Source organism: Zootoca vivipara, chromosome 6 (genome assembly GCF_963506605.1).
Source record: "Zootoca vivipara chromosome 6, rZooViv1.1, whole genome shotgun sequence".
Classification (NCBI taxonomy): domain Eukaryota; kingdom Metazoa; phylum Chordata; class Lepidosauria; order Squamata; family Lacertidae; genus Zootoca; species Zootoca vivipara.
Genome location: NC_083281.1, coordinates 8,956,123 through 8,973,722, shown reverse-complemented (window position 1 = coordinate 8,973,722; position 17,600 = coordinate 8,956,123). Strand labels below are relative to the sequence as shown.

The 17,600-nt window shown below is 48.8% G+C and overlaps 1 protein-coding gene across 4 annotated transcripts in view; it reads left to right on the top strand.

Moving 5' to 3' along the window:
- The window catches only part of PTPRS (protein tyrosine phosphatase receptor type S), a 225,725-nt gene that overhangs the window by 163,423 nt on the left and 44,702 nt on the right, over window positions 1-17,600 (top strand). For 2 of the 4 annotated variants that reach the window (XM_035118880.2, XM_060275383.1), the window contains exons 14-19: window positions 171-761; window positions 1,533-1,630; window positions 1,791-2,047; window positions 6,828-6,921; window positions 8,429-8,641; window positions 12,142-12,299. In XM_035118880.2, coding sequence (XP_034974771.2) covers window positions 171-761; window positions 1,533-1,630; window positions 1,791-2,047; window positions 6,828-6,921; window positions 8,429-8,641; window positions 12,142-12,299 — 1,411 coding nt within the window. The remainder of the gene's footprint in view (window positions 1-170; window positions 762-1,532; window positions 1,631-1,790; window positions 2,048-6,827; window positions 6,922-8,428; window positions 8,642-12,141; window positions 12,300-17,600) is intronic. The other 2 variants (XM_060275384.1, XM_035118881.2) reach the window with 1 other exon arrangement.

Here is a 17,600-nt window from a genome sequence, read left to right as displayed (position 1 = left end):
TTCCAACTCAACCTCCTGGGGATGATCTGCTGTGCTCAATAGGCCTGACATCCCACCAAGCCTGTGCAGGTTGTGTTCTTGCTCATCGAGAGTTAACTCCAGACTCGCACGGCGTGCGATTTACTGCTGCCTCTCCTCCTGACCTGGTCTGCCTCTCTTCTGTTCTCAAGTCCCAGGGAAGCCGATCCTGTCCGTCCACCCGACTCAAGAAAACGCCCTGCTGGTCAAGTGGGAGCCTCCCCTGGACGCAGAGGGCCAGGTGCTGGGCTACCGCTTGCAGTTTGGCCGCCGGGACGTTGACCCCTTGGCGACGCTGGAATTCTCCTCCGAGGAGGACAGGTACACCGCCACCAACATCCACCGAGGGGCCACGTACGTCTTCAAGCTGGCCGTCAAAAGCCGGTCCGGCTTCGGGGAGGAAGCGGTCCAGGAGCTCACCATCCCGGAAGACGTGCCCAAGGGCTACCCGCAGATCCTCGAGGCCAGCAACATCACCTCCAAGTCCGTGCAGTTCCACTGGATGCCCCCTGTCATGGCCGAGAGGAACGGGGTCATTGTCAAGTACACCGTGGCTTACCGAGAAGCCGCCTCTTCCGGGAGCCCGCAGGAGAAGGAGCTCCCTCCGTCTCCCGAGAACTCGTACACGCTGAACGGCCTCAAGCCCAACACGGCCTATGATGTTAAAATCCGAGCCCACACCAGTAAAGGTCCCGGGCCGTACAGCCCTTCTGTCCAATACCGGACGTTCCTCCTGGACCAAGGTAGGACTTGCCGGCTTCTCCACGGTGACTCTCTCTCCCTGTATCCTGAGCCGCTTCCGGGAGGCAGAGAAGTAAAAAAACAAAAACAAAACCACAAAGCGATTAAAAATGAAATAAAAACCAAAACACGCAAATCAAAAGCCATTAAGCTCCCCGCTGGCTTGGAAGACAGGCGTGTGAGTACGTTCCTTTTTTTAAAAAAAATCAAAATTAGAAAGGCAGGTGGCTTCTCTCTGCCTTCGGCAGGTAAGTCCTCTTTCCTCTTTCTTCCAAAAGTCAAGTCCAGACAGTCCTCCTTGATTGACAGCTGGGCGGAGCAGTCGCTATCACAGGTGGGAGGAGCCTTTTCTTCTGCTTTCTCCTTTGCTTTCTCTTTTTCTCTTTCTCTTTCTCTCTCTCTTTTTTTGCAAACCGCAAAACAGGGGAAGGGGAGATAAACGAAACACGAGCTCCACACGACAACCCCCCCCCCCCGCAGAGACCCTTTTCTCCTCAGCAGCCAATCAGGAGCTACATAGGGGCGGGCACAGGGAGGAGGGGGCATGTCCCATTGTGTGATGTCATGGTGCCAGGGTTGGGTGCGGGATGGAATGGAATGGAACAGAAGGGGCAACCTTTCTGGGCGGAAGCCGTAGCGTTGTGTATTTCGGAAGGCATTGCCGATTGGTTGGAAGATGCTTCTTGCCGGTTGTTTGGAATTCCCAAAATGTGGCTCTTTTCACCCCGCCTCCCTTGCTCCCCGCCTCCCCTCACTGCTTTTCTTTCCAACAGTTTTCCCCAAAAACTTCAAAGTGAGGATGGTGACCAAGACGTCGGTCCTCCTAGGATGGGAGTTCCCCGAGAATTACAACTCTGCCGTTCCGTACACGGTACAGATTTATATTATGTTTGGGAAGCGTTGTGCTCTACCTGTTGGGGTGGGTAGGGGGTGGGGGCCCCCCTTTCACCCCGAGGTACACATTCCCTCACTTGCCAACCTCTCGTAAACCTCGACTCGCTTCTCCCCTGTCCCCCCCCCCCGAACTTCAGATCCAGCATGAGGGCAAAGAGATTGAAGTTGACGGCCGCGCCACTAAGAAGCTCATCACCAACCTAAGACCTCACATGTCGTACAAGTTCATCCTGAAAGGTCCGAAGGGGACCTTGGGGAACCTCCAGCAGCAGGTGGAGGTTTCGACGGCAGCCAACCTGCTCAGCCGGAAGCCAGAGGTGACCTACAGACACGATATGGACGGGAGCATCATGGTGAACCTGCCGGAAGTGAAAGGCTCAGATTCACCCGCGCAGTACGTAAAAGTTGCAGGGAGGTCAAGCAACCTGCAGCCCACAAGCCTGGTTTCACGTAGCTCCCTGCCAGGGATTTTAATGTATTTATTTCTCAGAGCCTAGGGCTTGCTGATCAGAAGGTTGGCAGTTCAAATCCCTGCAATGGGGTGAGCTCTCGTTGCTCGGTCCCAGCTCCTGCCAACCTAGCAGTTCGAAAGCACGTCAAAGTGCAAGTAGATAATTAGGGACCGCTCTGGCGGGAAGGTAAACGGCGTTTCCGTGCGCTGCTCTGGTTCGCCAGAAGCAGCTTTGTCATGCTGGCCACATGACCCGGAAGCTGTCTGCGGACAAACGCCGGCTCCCTCGGCCTATAGAGCGAGATGAGCGCCGCAACCCCAGAGTCGGACACGACTGGACCTGATGGTCAGGGGCCCCTTTACCTAATAATGATTATAACAATGTCATGCTGGGGTGGGGGTTGGGGGCTTAAACACATTGCCAAGTTCCCCAAAAATAGACCAGAGGCAATTGTATTTCACCCAGCAGAGGTTTGCTGCTACTGAAGGCAAATGAGCACAATGGTCACAAATCCAATGCATCCATAAGAAATCCAGTTGCAGCAGACTTAACTTAAAACTTACCAGAACTTATTATAAGAAGACTAAACCTTAACACTATGGCATACAGAGCGCCACACCAGAACAAAGAGATAGAAAGAGAACGTAAGTAAAAACCAGGCTCCTTCTGGCCTGACTATTATACAGTAGTTAGCATGACCTTGACAGAAAGAGATAACAGAAGCTTGTTGAAACCAGCTGTGCTCAGTTTCTCGGAAGGAATAACCCAAACAAGAACTGTATTTCACACAGAGAGGAAACCTTCCAGAACCCTCCTGAACTAAACAGAACAGGAAAGATCTCTACACATCAGATCAATATTTTCTGTACTAAGAAATGCAAACAGACAAATTAATAATAATCTTCTTATTAATATGCTGCCCATCTGACCGGGTTGCCCCAGCCACTCTGGCGGGCTCCGGACAAAATATTACAAACACAATAAAAAGACAAATTGCCCTGTATCCCGTTTTTTTTGGTTTTTAAAAAAGTTGTGGGATATTTTATTGGTTTTATAATAAAACAACATTCGATTTGATTTAGTACTTCTATTCCGCTTTCCCAACAACAAATGTTGAGCCCGAAGTGGCTCACGGGAACCACAACAGCATTAAAACACACACACACACACACACACACACACACTGCAATCACTATGCTATCAAACGGATTAACATATAAATAAAGCAAATTCGTCAAAATGATTAATACAGATCAGTGGAGTTATAGTGATTCGAGGTATCAGAAAACATCAAAAGTCAGTCGTTGAAATGATTCATACGATTGAGTGCAGCCATGGTAATTCAACACGGATCAACTTCAGCAGAACCTGTGGAGTGTCGCAGGCGTCCATTATTGTTCGCTTGTTCATTTTTCCTTTGCTTCATAAAAGGTATACACCGCTTGATTGTCGGATGGGAAACCCCCAAAGCAGTTTTACAAAAGGGGGGGGGGACAATATAACCTCATCATACACAAAAATTACAGCTGTAATTTAAAATGTACAGAAAGTTAAATTTGGTGGCAGCTTTTGAATAAGCTCTATAAATAAAGGTTAAGTGGGTTAAAATAGATATATATATATACGTAAAGGTAAAGGGACCCCTGACCATTAGGTCGAGTTGTGGACGACTCTGGGGTTGCGCACTCATCTCGCTCTATAGGCCACGGAAGCCAGCGTTTGTCCGCAGACAGCTTCCGGGTCATGTGGCCAGCATGACTAAGCTGCTTCTGGTGAACCAGAGCAGTGCACAGAAATGCCATTTACCTTCCCGCCAGAACGGTACCTATTTATCTACTTGCACTGGCGTGCTTTCAAACTGCAACGTGGGCAGGAGCTGGGACCAAGCAATGGGAGCTCACCCCGTTGCAGGGATTCGAACCGCCAACCTTCTGATCAGCAAGCCCTAGGCTCAGTGGTTTAGACCACAGTGCCACCCGCATCCCTCTCTATATATATACATAGATGCATATTAATATTTTATTATGATTTTGCTGATAAATTTAGGTAATAGGTTTATTAGAGTGAAAAGAGGTTGAGAAGGACGGGAAGTCAAATTTATGAAGATACATACTTCTTTTTATTTTGATGAGTTTGATTTACAGACTATAAAACATCTTTGATGTATGGATGTAACTATGGTTAATAAAGCGTTTAAGAAAGAAAGAAAGAAAGAAAGAAAGAAAGAAAGAAAGAAAGAAAGAAAGAAAGAAAGAAAGAAAGTTAAAACCTCAAGAGAACAGATTAAAACACATACAAACCTCCTAAACATCTGAGCAGGCCTTGCCTAAATGTCTCGAGCAAGCACTGAAAATAATACAGAGAAGGTGCCTGCCTGATATCAAGAGGCAGGGAGTTCCAAAGTTTCAGTGCCGCCACATGAAACAATTAAGTTCTTGCAGGTGTTATCATGTGGCACCTGCAGTGTGGTGCCAATTACACCAATCAAAGTGGTTGAATAGGTGCAAGGCGATCCCATAGGATCATAGAATGGTAGAGTTGGAAGGGATCCCCGGGGGTCATCTAGTGCAACCCCCTGCAATGCTGGAATCTCAGCTAAAGCATCCCTGACAGATGGCCATCCAATTTCTGCTTAAAAACCTCCAAGGAAGGAGAGTCCACCACCTCCCGAGGGAGACCATTCCACTATCAAACAGCTTTTACTGTCATAACGTTTTTCCTGATGTTTAGTCAGAGTCTCATTTCTTGTAATTGAAGCCATGGATTTGAGTCCTACCCTCCAGAGCAGGAGAAGAGAAGCTTGTCCATTCTTCCATGCAACAGCCCTACAGATAGTGGAAGATTCCTATCATATCTCCTCTCTGTCTCCTCTTCCCCAGGCTAAACATACCCAGCTCCTTCAACCATTCCTCATCAGGCTTGGTTTCCAGACCCTTGATCATCTCAGTCACCCTCCTCTGCCCACCTTCCAGCTTGTCAACAACATCCTTAGAATCATAGAATCATAGAGTTGGAAGAGACCACAAGGGCCATCCAGTCCAACCCCCTGCCAAGCAGGAAACACCATCAAAGCATTCCTGACAGATGGCTGTCAAGCCTCTGCTTAAAGACCTCCAAAGAAGGAGACTCCACCACACTCCTTGGCAGCAAATTCCACTGCCGAACAGCTCTTACTGTCAGGAAGTTCTTCCTAATGTTTAGGTGGAATTTTCTTTCTTGTAGTTTGAATCCGTTGCTCCGTGTCCGCTTCTCTGGAGCAGCAGAAAACAACCTTTCTCCCTCCTCTATATGACATCCTTTTATATATTTGAACATGGTTATCATATCACCCCTTAACCTTCTCTTCTCCAGGCTAAACATACCCAGCTCCCTAAGCCGTTCCTCATAAGGCATCGTTTCCAGGCCTTTGACCATTTTGGTTGCCCTCTTCTGGACACGTTCCAGCTTATCAGTATCCTTCTTGAACTGTGGTGCCCAGAACTGGACACAGTACTCCAGGTGAGGTCTGACCAGAGCAGAATACAGTGGTACTATTACTTCCCTTGATCTAGATGCTATACTCCTATTGATGCAGCCCAGAATTGCATTGGCTTTTTTAGCTGCTGCATCACACTGCTGACTCATGTCAAGTTTGTGGTCTACCAAGACTCCTAGATCCTTTTCACATGTACTGCTCTCAAGCCAGGTGTCTCCCATCCTGTATTTGTGCCTTTCATTTTTTTTTGCCCAAGTGTAGTACTTTACATTTCTCCTTGTTAAAATTCATCTTGTTTGCTTTGGCCCAGTTGTCTAATCTGTTACGGTCATTCTGAAGTGTGATCCTGTCCTCTGGGGTGTTAGCCACCACTCCCAATTTGGTGTCATCTGCAAACTTGCTCAGGATGCCCTCAAGCCCATCATCCAAGTCATTGATAAAGATGTTGAACAAGACTGGGCCCAAGACAGAACCCTGTGGAACCCCACTAGTCACTACTCTCCAGGATGAGGAGGAGCCATTGATGAGCACCCTTTGGGTTCGGTCAGTAAGCCAGTTACAAATCCACTGAATGGTAGCATTGTCTAGCCCACATTTTACCAGCTTCTTTACAAGAATATCATGGGGCACCTTGTCAAAGGCCTTGCTGAAATCAAGATAGGCTACATCCACAGCGTTCCCTTCATCTACCAGGCTTGTAATTCTGTCAAAAAATGAGATCAGATTAGTCTGACATGACTTATTTTTCAGGAACCCATGCTGACCATCCTTCTTAAATTGTGGTGCCCAGAACTGGACACAGTATTCCAGGTGTGGTCTGACCAAGGCAGAATAGAGCAGGACTATGACCTCCCTTGATCTGGACACTAGACTTCTGTTGATGCAGCCTAGAATAGCATTAGTGGTTTTTTGGGGTTTTTTTTGCTGCTGCATCACCTGGTTGACTCATGCTAAGCTTAACTGCAGCGTCACTTCTGCAATTGAGGGATAGCTCAGTTGGTAGAGCATGAGACTCTTAATCCCAGGGTGGTGGGTTTGAGCCCCACATTGGGGGGGGGGAATCCTGCATTGCAGGGGGCTGGACTAGATGAACCCCTGTGGACCCTTCCAGCTCTTAAAATTCTATGGTATTTCATTCCACCTTTAACCTTTTTTTTTCTTAGCTAGGTTGGCGCTTCGCTGCCGTTCTCTCTTTCCTTTTTAGCCTGTTCCCCATCTCAGTTCCTTCTCCTTTCCCGATCTGCCAGGGCATACTTCATCGTGGTTGTCCCCCTGAAGAAATCCAAAAGCGGCCAGTTTCAGAACATATACCACAGTCCGGAAGAGATGGACTTGGAGGAGGTGAGTGACAGCCGTCGTTCATGTGCCCCGCACCCTAGCCCTCTTGGGTACACTCGGGGTTGGCCCAGGATATCTCCCAGAATCCTCTTGGGTAGATCAAAGCTCTACGATGGTGGGGGGCAGTGGGATGATTTAGGGGGTGCAAAGAGGCGGAGGGGGGCGCGCTGGAGCAATAAATGACTTGAAAAGCTGGTATCACTCTATAAAGTTCATCCGGTTTGTTGAATTCATTCAACTCGCTTTTGAATAAATGTGCAATTAAATGTTGCTTTTCTGGGTTTTCTTTAACTGTTCTCCTTTTCAGTGGCTTCTGCAAACCACTGTTCTGAACAATGCTTTTTATAGGGTAGGGGGAACTGGGGGTGAGTTTATGGAACCGGGGGGGGTGGGGGGCAAAAAAGTTTGGGAAGCACTTCTCTAGGACCTCAGCAAATGTTGGAGGAAGTTAACCCCGGATGTTTGCAGAAGCCTACAAACTTGTGTTTGTCCTGTACTCCCCACCCTGCCCTGCGGTGGGTAGAAGCAGCCCAGCAGAAACTTTTTCAAGCTACCCATGAGCTTGAGGAGAAAGGGTACCGCACCTCAAAACCTGCATGTTTCTAGCTGTGGGCACTCACAAGTTTCCAGTCCTCATTGCCGCAGGGAGAAGATTTGAATGTGGTCCATAGGGAAGTTTTAAGTAGCCCAGGGATGGATGGTTTGGGACAGGTTGTTGCGGGGTGGCAAGGGGGAGCTTCTGCCCTCTGGATTCTGCAGAACTACAACTCCCATCAGCCACAGCCAACATGGGCAGATGCCAAGGATGGTGGGAGTTGTAGTTCAGCAACAAGCAGAGGCCCAAAAATGCCCCCCACATCTGGCTTAGAAGGAATTTCCATAGCGGTGTGGAGGCCCAACACATTTTCAAATATAAGCCCTCTTCCAGGGGCATATTTGGTCTTTGGTCTCCGATTCGTCCAAAGAATTGTAAAGTTGGAAGGGACCCCCGAGGGTCATCTAGTCCAACCCCCTGCAATATAGGAATCTCAGCATGGGGTCACCCATCCAATTGGAAACCTCACCAGGCCCTGCTTAGCTTTGCAAATGTGCTAGCAGTTTTATTGCTGCACCGCTAGGAAGGTCTGCGGCCCTGAGGGATAGGTCAACACGAGACTCTTAAATCTCAAGGTCATGGGTTCGAGCCCCACGTTGAGTGAAAGATGCCTGCATTGCACGGAGTTGGGACTAGATGATCCTCAGGTTCCCTTCCAGCTCTGTGAAGAAGGATTTATATCTGCAGGAGTGGGGGATATGTTGGTCTCAGTAAACAATGTCCAGACCCTTATATTTTCTTCTGAGACCGTTCTCCAGGTCCCTCCTTTGAGGGAGGCTGGTATAGTTTAATAAAGGAGGACAGTAATCATGCTTTTGGGCACCTGGAGGCTTCTGTCTTGCCTTCTTCTCAATCTCTGTGGTGCCTTGCGTAACTGATTTGAACCTCCCCCCCCCCCGTGGTCCCCTTCCCCAGTTGATTCAGATCTCCAGGCTGCAACGCCGCAGCCTCCGCCACTCCCGCCAGCTTGACCTCCACAAACCCTACATCGCCGCCCGCTTCAACACCCTGCCTTCCTACTTCATCCTTGGGGACATGAAGCGCCACGACGGCTTTGAGAACAAAGCCTTGGAACCCGGTCAGAAGTACGTCATTTTCGTCCTGGCCGTGCTGCGGGCATCCGATTCGGTGAGTCCTCTCCTGCTTCTGAATTTTGCTTTGCGCGTAATGCCCTGGATTCTCTTGGCTCAGACGCGCTGCATCCAATGTAAGTTCGAATCCGCCAGAAGCGGTTTAGTCCTGCTGGCCACAGGACCCGGAAAGCTGTCTGCGGACAAACGCCGGCTCCCTTGGCCTGAAAAGCAAAACGAGCGCCGCAACCCCATAGTCGCCTTTGACTGGACTTAACCGTCCAGGGGTTCTTTACTTTTATCTTAGTGCAAGGGTTTCTTTTTGCACAACAGGACTTTTCCTTACCCCACACAGTTCTGTTCTGGGTTCCCTCCCAAACCCCCGCAGAAGGAGATTTGGGGAGGGTGTAGAGGTAGACACAGGGAGGAGAAGGGGAAGTTTGCTTTTTGGCAAAAAGAAATCTTTGCACAGATGAAAGTGTCGCTTGGATAGCACCCTGACGACATTGCCTTCCCCTGCAAAGTTCTTCTCCGGTTTGCTTCCGATTTCTGAGCCTACTCGCTTTGGGAGACAGATTGGCCAACTCAGCAGTAAATGCAGGGGGAGTTTGCAATTGGATGGCTGCAACGCACCTCCATAGAAAGCAACAGATTTAGCAGGAATTCTATAATTTTTGCAAACAAAAAAACGGTAAGTGTCTGAACCCACATGCATGTCCAAGCCCTCACAAACACACCAACGAAGGGATTGGGATCTTTTGCTGGAGTTATAATGTGTGCTTGTTATGCATACCGTGGTGCCTCACTAGACGAATATAATTCTTATAACGAAAAATTCGTCTAGCGAATCCCAAAGGAATGCATTGAATTTATTATTATTATTATTATTATTATTATTATTATTATTATTATTATTATTATTATTTTGCCCATAGGAACGCATTAATTGAATTTCATTGCATTCCTATGGGAAACCGTGATTCGCTATATGAATTTTTCACAAAACGAATTCGTCTAGCGAGGCAACCTCCGCTCGAAAAATCTCTTTGTTAAGCGAAAAATTAGTCTTACAGGGCGTTCGTCTAGCGAGGCACCACTGTACACGCTAACACTTAACCTTAAGCCTGCAAGAATTTCTCCCACCAAAGCAGGGGACGGCAAACTAAGGCCCGCAGGCCAGATCAGGCCCAATTGCCTTCAGGATCTGGCCTGCTGACTGTCCGTGGATCGGCGTGGGGATTCTGTTCATTCAGGCTGCGCCATTTTCTTTTCTGCGCCATTCCATTCCCTTTCCCTCACACACACCATGGCAGCACCTCCTCCCTCCCTCCTCCTGGCTTCTCCCCGCCCTGCCTAGAGGAGGAAGGGGGCTGAGCCATTTTAAGCAGCCCCTCTCCGGAGGCAGCCCTTTCTCGCCGCTCATCTTCCCTCTGCCGCCACCCCCCGGTGCTCCTGTGGGCCAGAGAGCGGGGCGGACGAGCTCGTTCTGCCTACCTATGAGAAGCGGCGGCAGCCCCTGGGAAGGTAGGGACTGGGGTTTGGGCTGGGGGGTGGAGAGGAGGACTACTTGCCCCCCTCACCTCTTCTTCCAGCCCCCCCCCCGCTGCCACTTCTCCGGCCCACCACAACGTCTGAGGGACAGTGGACCAGCCCACGGCTAAAAAATTTGCCGACCCCTGGACCAAAGGAGTAAAGAAAGCTTGGTTTATTCTATGAAAAAGAAGTGATAGAATATATAAATGCTGCTTCGGACAGCAAAATTACAATTTAAGCAGGCAGCAACTCCTACAATACACACACACACACACACACACACACACACACACACACACACACATCTGAAGAGCGAAAGATCCCCTAACTATTGTTTAAAAAAGCCTATGGGTGTGACCATTTTGCCATCAGGACCCACACTAAGAGGAAGAAATGGAAGGGAAGAATATACCCGTCCTTAAAGCAGAGCAGGTGTTTGCTGTTCCTTGAGAGCGCCCAGAAAGAGAGAATTCCTCATTGGAAGATAGCCAACGAACTACCGAGAATCTGGGAGTTTTATAATATTTCTTGCTAATAGCATCTTACTTAGTGGGGAAGGCGGTGAGCAATTTGAGGTGAGCAATTCCTGCCTTCCCTCCAGAGCTTCCTGCCCATTTCTCTCACCTTATCCATCTTGCAATTTAAGAGTTTGAAAGAACTCTTTAATTTCCTAGCGAGAAAATGACTAAAACTAGCCAAGCCAGTTTGCTTCCCACTCTGGTGTGTTGCTTAATTAAGGAAAGGGTGAGAGGCTGCGATCGTCGAGATTAACTGAGCTTGGCCATGTCATTTGTCTTCCCCCTGCCTTTACATTATCATACTTTTGTCTCCATGGCTTCCTGTCCAAGTGGTAAGTAGACTGTATACTTGGCAAATAAATCTGCATGCCTCCACCTTTGCAAGGTGTGGGGGCATTTCCTGAGCGCCTTTAGGATAGTTTTGAGGGCAGGTTGGTACCAGGGCTCGGGAATGGTTCATCGCGGAGGGTCTCCTGCTTTAAATTTAATGTCTGCCTTCTCACTGATGCTGTGGTCCACAGCAATAAACCATAGAAATAAGTTCAGAATCGCACAAGCTCCTCTCCTAGTCTTGAAAACCCCACCAGTGCCAGATATAGGGTGGCAAGCCAATAATAATAATAATAATAAATCCCTATATTTATACAGGTACCAACAGAGCAGATTGTTTCACTGACGTTACAAATGTTTCTATGATTTATGCTGCATTGTCTGCACAGTACATTCTGTTCTGTTAAAAGGTAAAGGGACCCCTGACCATTAGGTCCAGTCATGACCAACTCTGGGGCTGTGGCGCTCATCTCGCATTATTGGCCGAGGGAGCCGGCGTTCAGCTTCCAGGTCATGTGGCCAGCATGACAAAGCCGCTTCTGGCGAACCAGAGCAGCACACGGAAACGCCGTTTACCTTCCCGCTGTAGCGGTACCTATTTATCTACTTTGACGTGCTTTCAAACTGCTAGGTTGGCAGGAGCTGGGACCGAGCAACGGGAGCTCACCCCGTCGCAGGGATTCGAACCGCCGACCTTCTGATCGGCAAGCCCTAGGCTCTGTGGTTTAACCTACAGCGCCACCCGCATGGGTTCTGTTCTGTTACTACAGTGTATTGTTTGTAAGTTGCTTTGGGATTCATTTGAATGAAAAGCAGCCTAGAACTACTAATAAATAAATCAATATCCATTTTTTAAAAAGCACAAAAAAGCTTCGACCCAGCTTTGAACCCTTTCCAGCAAGTTTTTTTGTTTAGTTTCAAATGTATACTTGCCATCGCAGACCCCTGCAGAACGCCCACCAGCGTTCATTTAACACCACTGTTAATTTAACTGCAATTCTTACATTGCTGCTGGGGGCTGGACCAGAGGACCCCTAGGGGTCCCCCTTCCAACTGTTTTGATTCTAAGCGACTCCACCCCTCGGCACCTTTCGTAAGATGCCATCTCCCGTTGCCTGCGCAACTGTTACTGATTCCCTTCCCTCGCTCTCCTTTGTTTTCTCTCCCTCTCCCTCAGTTATACGCTGCCAGCCCCTTTTCTGACCCGATCCAGATAGACAACCCGGACCCACAGCCAAAGATTGACGGAGAGGAGGGACTGATCTGGGTGATTGGGCCGGTCTTAGCCGTGGTCTTCATCATCTGCATCGTCATCGCAATCCTCCTCTACAAAAAGTAAGTGGGTTTTGCATGCACGTTTTGCGCCTCCAAAAGCATGTCTGTTTACCCCCATGCTGCTGGCTGTGCGGTGCAGTGGTTAGGGCAATGGGGGATACTGCCCCCTGTGGGTCAGTGGGGTGATCTTGAGGGGGTGTACTGGGAGGCAGGGGGCACTGGAGGTCTTCTAAACAACTCTCGGTCTTCCCAAAAGCTGGGGTCACTATATCCAGGCACTGCTATACATTTGAAGCTGGATCCCATCACTTAAAACAGGCATGTCCAAAGTCCCTTCCTAATTCGGCCCCTTGGTCAATTTAATCCGGCCCCCGTGGCAGTATATGTCCTGGGGTAAAATCCTTAAAAAAGCTCAACAACTTTGGTCGGCCCTCACACATGTTCACTTCACCAAATCTGGCCCTCTTTTGAAAAAAGTTTGGGCACCCCTGATAAAACCAATAATGGCTCCCCCCTCCCGCCAATGAATCCTGGGAACTGTAGTTTGCTAAAGGAGCCAAGAGCTGTTGGGAGACAACCCCGCAGAACTGCAATTCCCAGAGTTCCCTGGGGAAAGGGGTCGACTGTTAAAGCGCTCTAACCTTTGAAGTGTTGGAGAGCAGACCAAAATCTTTGGCAGAAGACTAGGAGGTTTGGACCTGGCGCAAGATGGCTCCTTCCTTCTGCTAGATTCGTGCGAATGATCTGCAAGCGATTCTCTTCACCCTTAACAAACTACACCCCCTAGAATCCTTTGGGGTGGGGGAAGCCAGGACTGTGACCTTTAATACGTTTAATGTGGCATCTCACTCATGAATGTACGGTGCAAGCGGGGACACAGCGAAACGAGAACCGGCTGCATCTGGTTCATCGCAGGTGATTTAGCTGCGATTCTTGCATGGCTGGGGGTTGGACTAGATAACTCTAGAAGTCCCTTCCAACCCTAGAGTCTTGAGTTCATCTATTTTATGGAGTTAAATAAACTAAGCTGTTTTCATTGTACTTTTAACTCAGAGTGCATTTAATCATGAACGTTTTGAAATCCATTGCGTTACTATCTTCCTTAGCGGGGGCGTGCAAAACTTTGAATAATGCTTTTTTTTATAGGGTACCAGGCACTGGGGATGAGTTTGGAACCAAGGACTGGCAGTGGCTCAAAAAGAGTTCAGCAACCACTGAGTTAGAGTATTGGGCTAGGACAGGCATCCCCAAACTTCGGCCCTCCAGATGTTTTGGACTACAATTCCCATCTTCCCCGACCACTGGTCCTGTTAGCTAGGGATCATGGGAGCTGTAGGCCAAAACATCTGGAGGGCCGCAGTTTGAGGGTGCCTGGGCTAGGACCTGGGAGACCAGGGTTCGAATCCCACCCACTCAGCCACATGAAGCTCACTGAGTGACCGTGGGGACCAGACCATTTCTTTTTTTCAGCCTGGCCTACCTCACAGGGATGTGGTGAGGATAAAGCGAAGGAACACAGAGATTATGTACTTGCCACTCTCTGAGCTCCTTGGAGGAAACATGGGATATAAATCAAATCAGTGAATAAATAAATAAATGTGGGAGGTTGTTGGGGGGGGGGTAAGGTATTCCTTTAGCTGCCATGACCAGAGACAATTTGTTGCAAGGCGTCAGTCACACACTCTGCACTTAAGATTTATTCCTGAAATCGCAGCATGCACAGATTTTTGCTTGCGCACAGAATTTGACCTTTGGCTCATGACATTTGTCAGGGTGCTACAAGCTCCGCCCTTTCCCCTACACCATGCACACACACACACACACACACACCGGGCCATCTACTCCAACGCCCTGCAATGCAGGAACCTCAACACACAGCCTGGAATCCAATTTGAAAAACCATCCTGGACCCAGACAATGGGACCTTTCTTGCTGACCATCCTGACATCTTTCACAGAATTGTAGAATTGTAGGGCTGGAAGGTGCCCCAAAGGTTCGTCTTAATTTAACCCCCCCGCACTGCGGGAACAGCAGCCGAAGAATCTCTGCTTAAAAACCTCCCAGCGAAGGAGATTCCACCACCTTCGGAGCCCGTTTGGTTCCTCTTGTCAACCAGCTGTTACCATCAGAAAGTTCTTCCCGACGTTTGGTCGGAACCTCCTTTATTTTCATTTGAATCCATCGGTTCGGGTCTTGCCCTCCGGAGGAGCAGCAGCAGAAAACAAGCTTGCTCCACCTTCCTTGCGGCATCCCTTGAGGTACAGTGGGACCTCGACTTACGAATTTAATCCGTTCCGAATGCACACTCGTAGGTCGGAAACTTCATAAGTCAAGTTTCCCATAGGAATGCATTGGAAACGGAAAGATTTGTAAGTCGAGGAAACCGCATCTAGCCGCGAACGGGTTTTCCGTTCGGATGTTGAGAAAATTGTAAGTGCGTGGCCACTTTTTCCGCTCGTAACTCGAAAAAGCTCGTAAGTCGAGGTCCCACTGTATCTGAAGGAACAAGAAAAGGAACTTCAAAGGAAAAAGCCTGCCTAGGCTCATCACTTTTTGGGGGGAAGGAATTGTATCCATGTGAGGCCCTGATCCAAGCACAAGTTGCCGGATCAGGCGAAAGCATCTAGCCCAGCATCTGCTCCTTACAGCGGCCCACTCGATGCCCCATAAGCAGGACCCCCAGGCACAGCAGCAGCAACAACAACCCCCCCTCCTTGTCAGTCGTGGAGAGTCCTCCCCTCCCTTCAGTAACTTCACAGCTGAGAATTAAAAAGCAGTTGATATATTTATAGTCCCTTTATTACAGCATCATGTTGCAACACAGATACACAGCTCTCTGCAAGGAGGGCAGTTGGCTACTCTAAATTCTCCTTCTGGCTTCCGCAGCATTTTGGGCGCCAACGGGAAGTTCCTTCTCCCTCCCTCTGACTCCTTTGCTTTCTGATACGTTTGGACCTCCGAGTCCGTGGTGGTGGTGGGGGTCCCCCACACTCTCAAGTGATGAGTCAACTAGCTGCTCCCTCCCTTCTGGTTCTCTTGTCATTATCTCGTAACAGGGTAACTCCACCCTAAGCTGTTCAGCTTCTGAACACGCTGTGGATGGGGGGGACGGGACACTTCCTCCTCCAGCTCTCTTTGCAAAGGCATCCATCTCTCCCCCCCCCCCCCGGGCCAGGCATGCAGAAGGCATTAGCAGAGTCCAAGGGCATATTTCCAGTGAGGGATAATATGGATGTCCGACCAGCAAGGGGTGTGCCCTTGGGAGAGTCCCAGGGGCCAGGGACTCTCCCAAGGGCACACCCACCTTGATGGCTTTTTCAAACCATCCTGGTTTACTCTTGCTGCTGTCAGTGCGGCGAAGCAGAGGAATGACCTCCAGCCAAGGAAGTGAGCCAGCTTTGTGATGCGGCAGCAAAACAGGCTACTGCTATCCTAGGCTGCGTCAACAGAAGTATATGCAGCGTCCAGATGAAGGGAAATAATATACCCTCTCTATTCTGCCTCGATCAGACCACACCTGGAATACTGTGTCCAATTCTGGGCGCCACCATTTAAGAAGGATGTTGACAAGCTGGAAGGTGTGCAGAGGAGGGTGACTGAGATGATCCAGGGTCTGGAAACTATGCCTTAGGAGGAGCAGTTGAGAGAGTTGGGGTATGTTTAGCCTGGGAAAGAGAAGATAGGATAGTCATCTTCAAATATTTGAAGGGCTGTCACATGAAAGATGGAGGAAGCTTGTTTCCTCCTGCTCTGGAGAGGGTACTTCAAGTTGCAAGAAAGGAGATTCCGAATAAATATCAGGAAGAACTTTCAGACGGTAAGAGCTGTCAACAGTGTAACGGACTCCCTTGGGAGGTGAGCTCTCCTTCGTTGGAGGTTTTTAAGCTGAGCTTGGATGGCCATCTGTCCTGGATGCTTTAGCTGATATTCCTGCATTGCAAAGGGGGGTTGGACTAGATGACCCCTGGGGGACCCTTCCAACTCTACCACTCTGTGATTCTGAGTGTATGACCCCACTGTTTTAAAGATTCCCACAATTCAGATGGTTGAGAGTCCTGGTGAAGGGGTGTGAAGGGCGACTCTTACTAACATCATCTTTATCTTTTCCTCCTCTTTTTCCCCCCTTTGTTTTTTACTGCTTCCCTGGACAGCAAACCAGACAGGTAAGAGTTTTCAAAAGCTCCCGGTCTCTGATTCAGGTGGCAGTCAGGAGGACCTTAGGAACCAAAAGGCAATCAGTAAAACAAACGTGGCACTTTAAGCTGCAGCTGAGCTACTGAAACATTGCTGTTCCTAAAAGTGCCAACAAGGTTTAACCCTCGAGTAAAGAGTGGGGACAACGCAAAGAGAATGATATTGGAACCTGTCCAAAAAACAGGTTGCAGTTGGAGAGGGCAGTTTTCAGGCAACACTCCTAGGCTCTTGAATTATAGTGGTTTGGGGGTCACATATTTCTCCTCTCGCACTAGAGCTCAGGCTTCTCCCATAAAAGTTGATTTGCAGTTAGTTCAGGAGACCTCAAGGGGAGAACAAGCCATTTCTCAAGGCTTTAGAGTCAATAAAGTTTGGACTTTCCGGGTGGCTGGCTATTGGATTGCTGGCACTCTTGCTGGCTTCCAACAATAGATTTGACGTTTTGTACGGTATGTTGATGCTGCTGTTTTCTTCTTTGGGGAAAAAAACAACAACAAAACCCTGATAGGTTTGGGTGGTGTTCATCTTTATTTATTTGCATTGTTTATATCCCACTTTTCCAACCTTAATAGAACACGCAAGGGAAGCTCACAAGGCAATTAAAACCAGTACGCAAACAACATCTAAATTCCAGCTCGTGCCGTTAAAAGATAATCACTGCTTAACAAAAGCTAGGAAAAGGAGGGGGGGATACATTTAGTGAAACAGAAAAGGCAAGAGTAAAGTTCGCCTGTAACAAGAAAAAGCTTGGTGGCAGAAAATCACAAAGGATGGGACAAAATGGATCTCATGAGGCAGGGAGTTCCACAGACTAGGTGTTGCTTCCTAGGTGATATTTTCCATTGTTCCCTCTCCATCCATGAAGGAAAAACATTCCGGCTGATCTCGGCGGATAAGCAAGGAGGATGAGATGGTATTGGCCCCGTTTAGGGGTTTGAGGGTAACAGCTTCGTGGGCCCCTGGTCTGATCCAGCAGGCTTTTATTATGGTCTTAACCACAGGTCCTGGGTAGGGGAAGAGCCTGGGGACTCCCAGATCACAAAGAGCCTTGCATGTTGCTGACCAATAGACCAGAGAATCCGAGAGCAGGGATTCCTCCTCCTCCTCGCCGTAGTTTTTGTCCGCTTGGAGGAGATGCCGGTCCCAGCAGCATCTTCAATGTTGAGC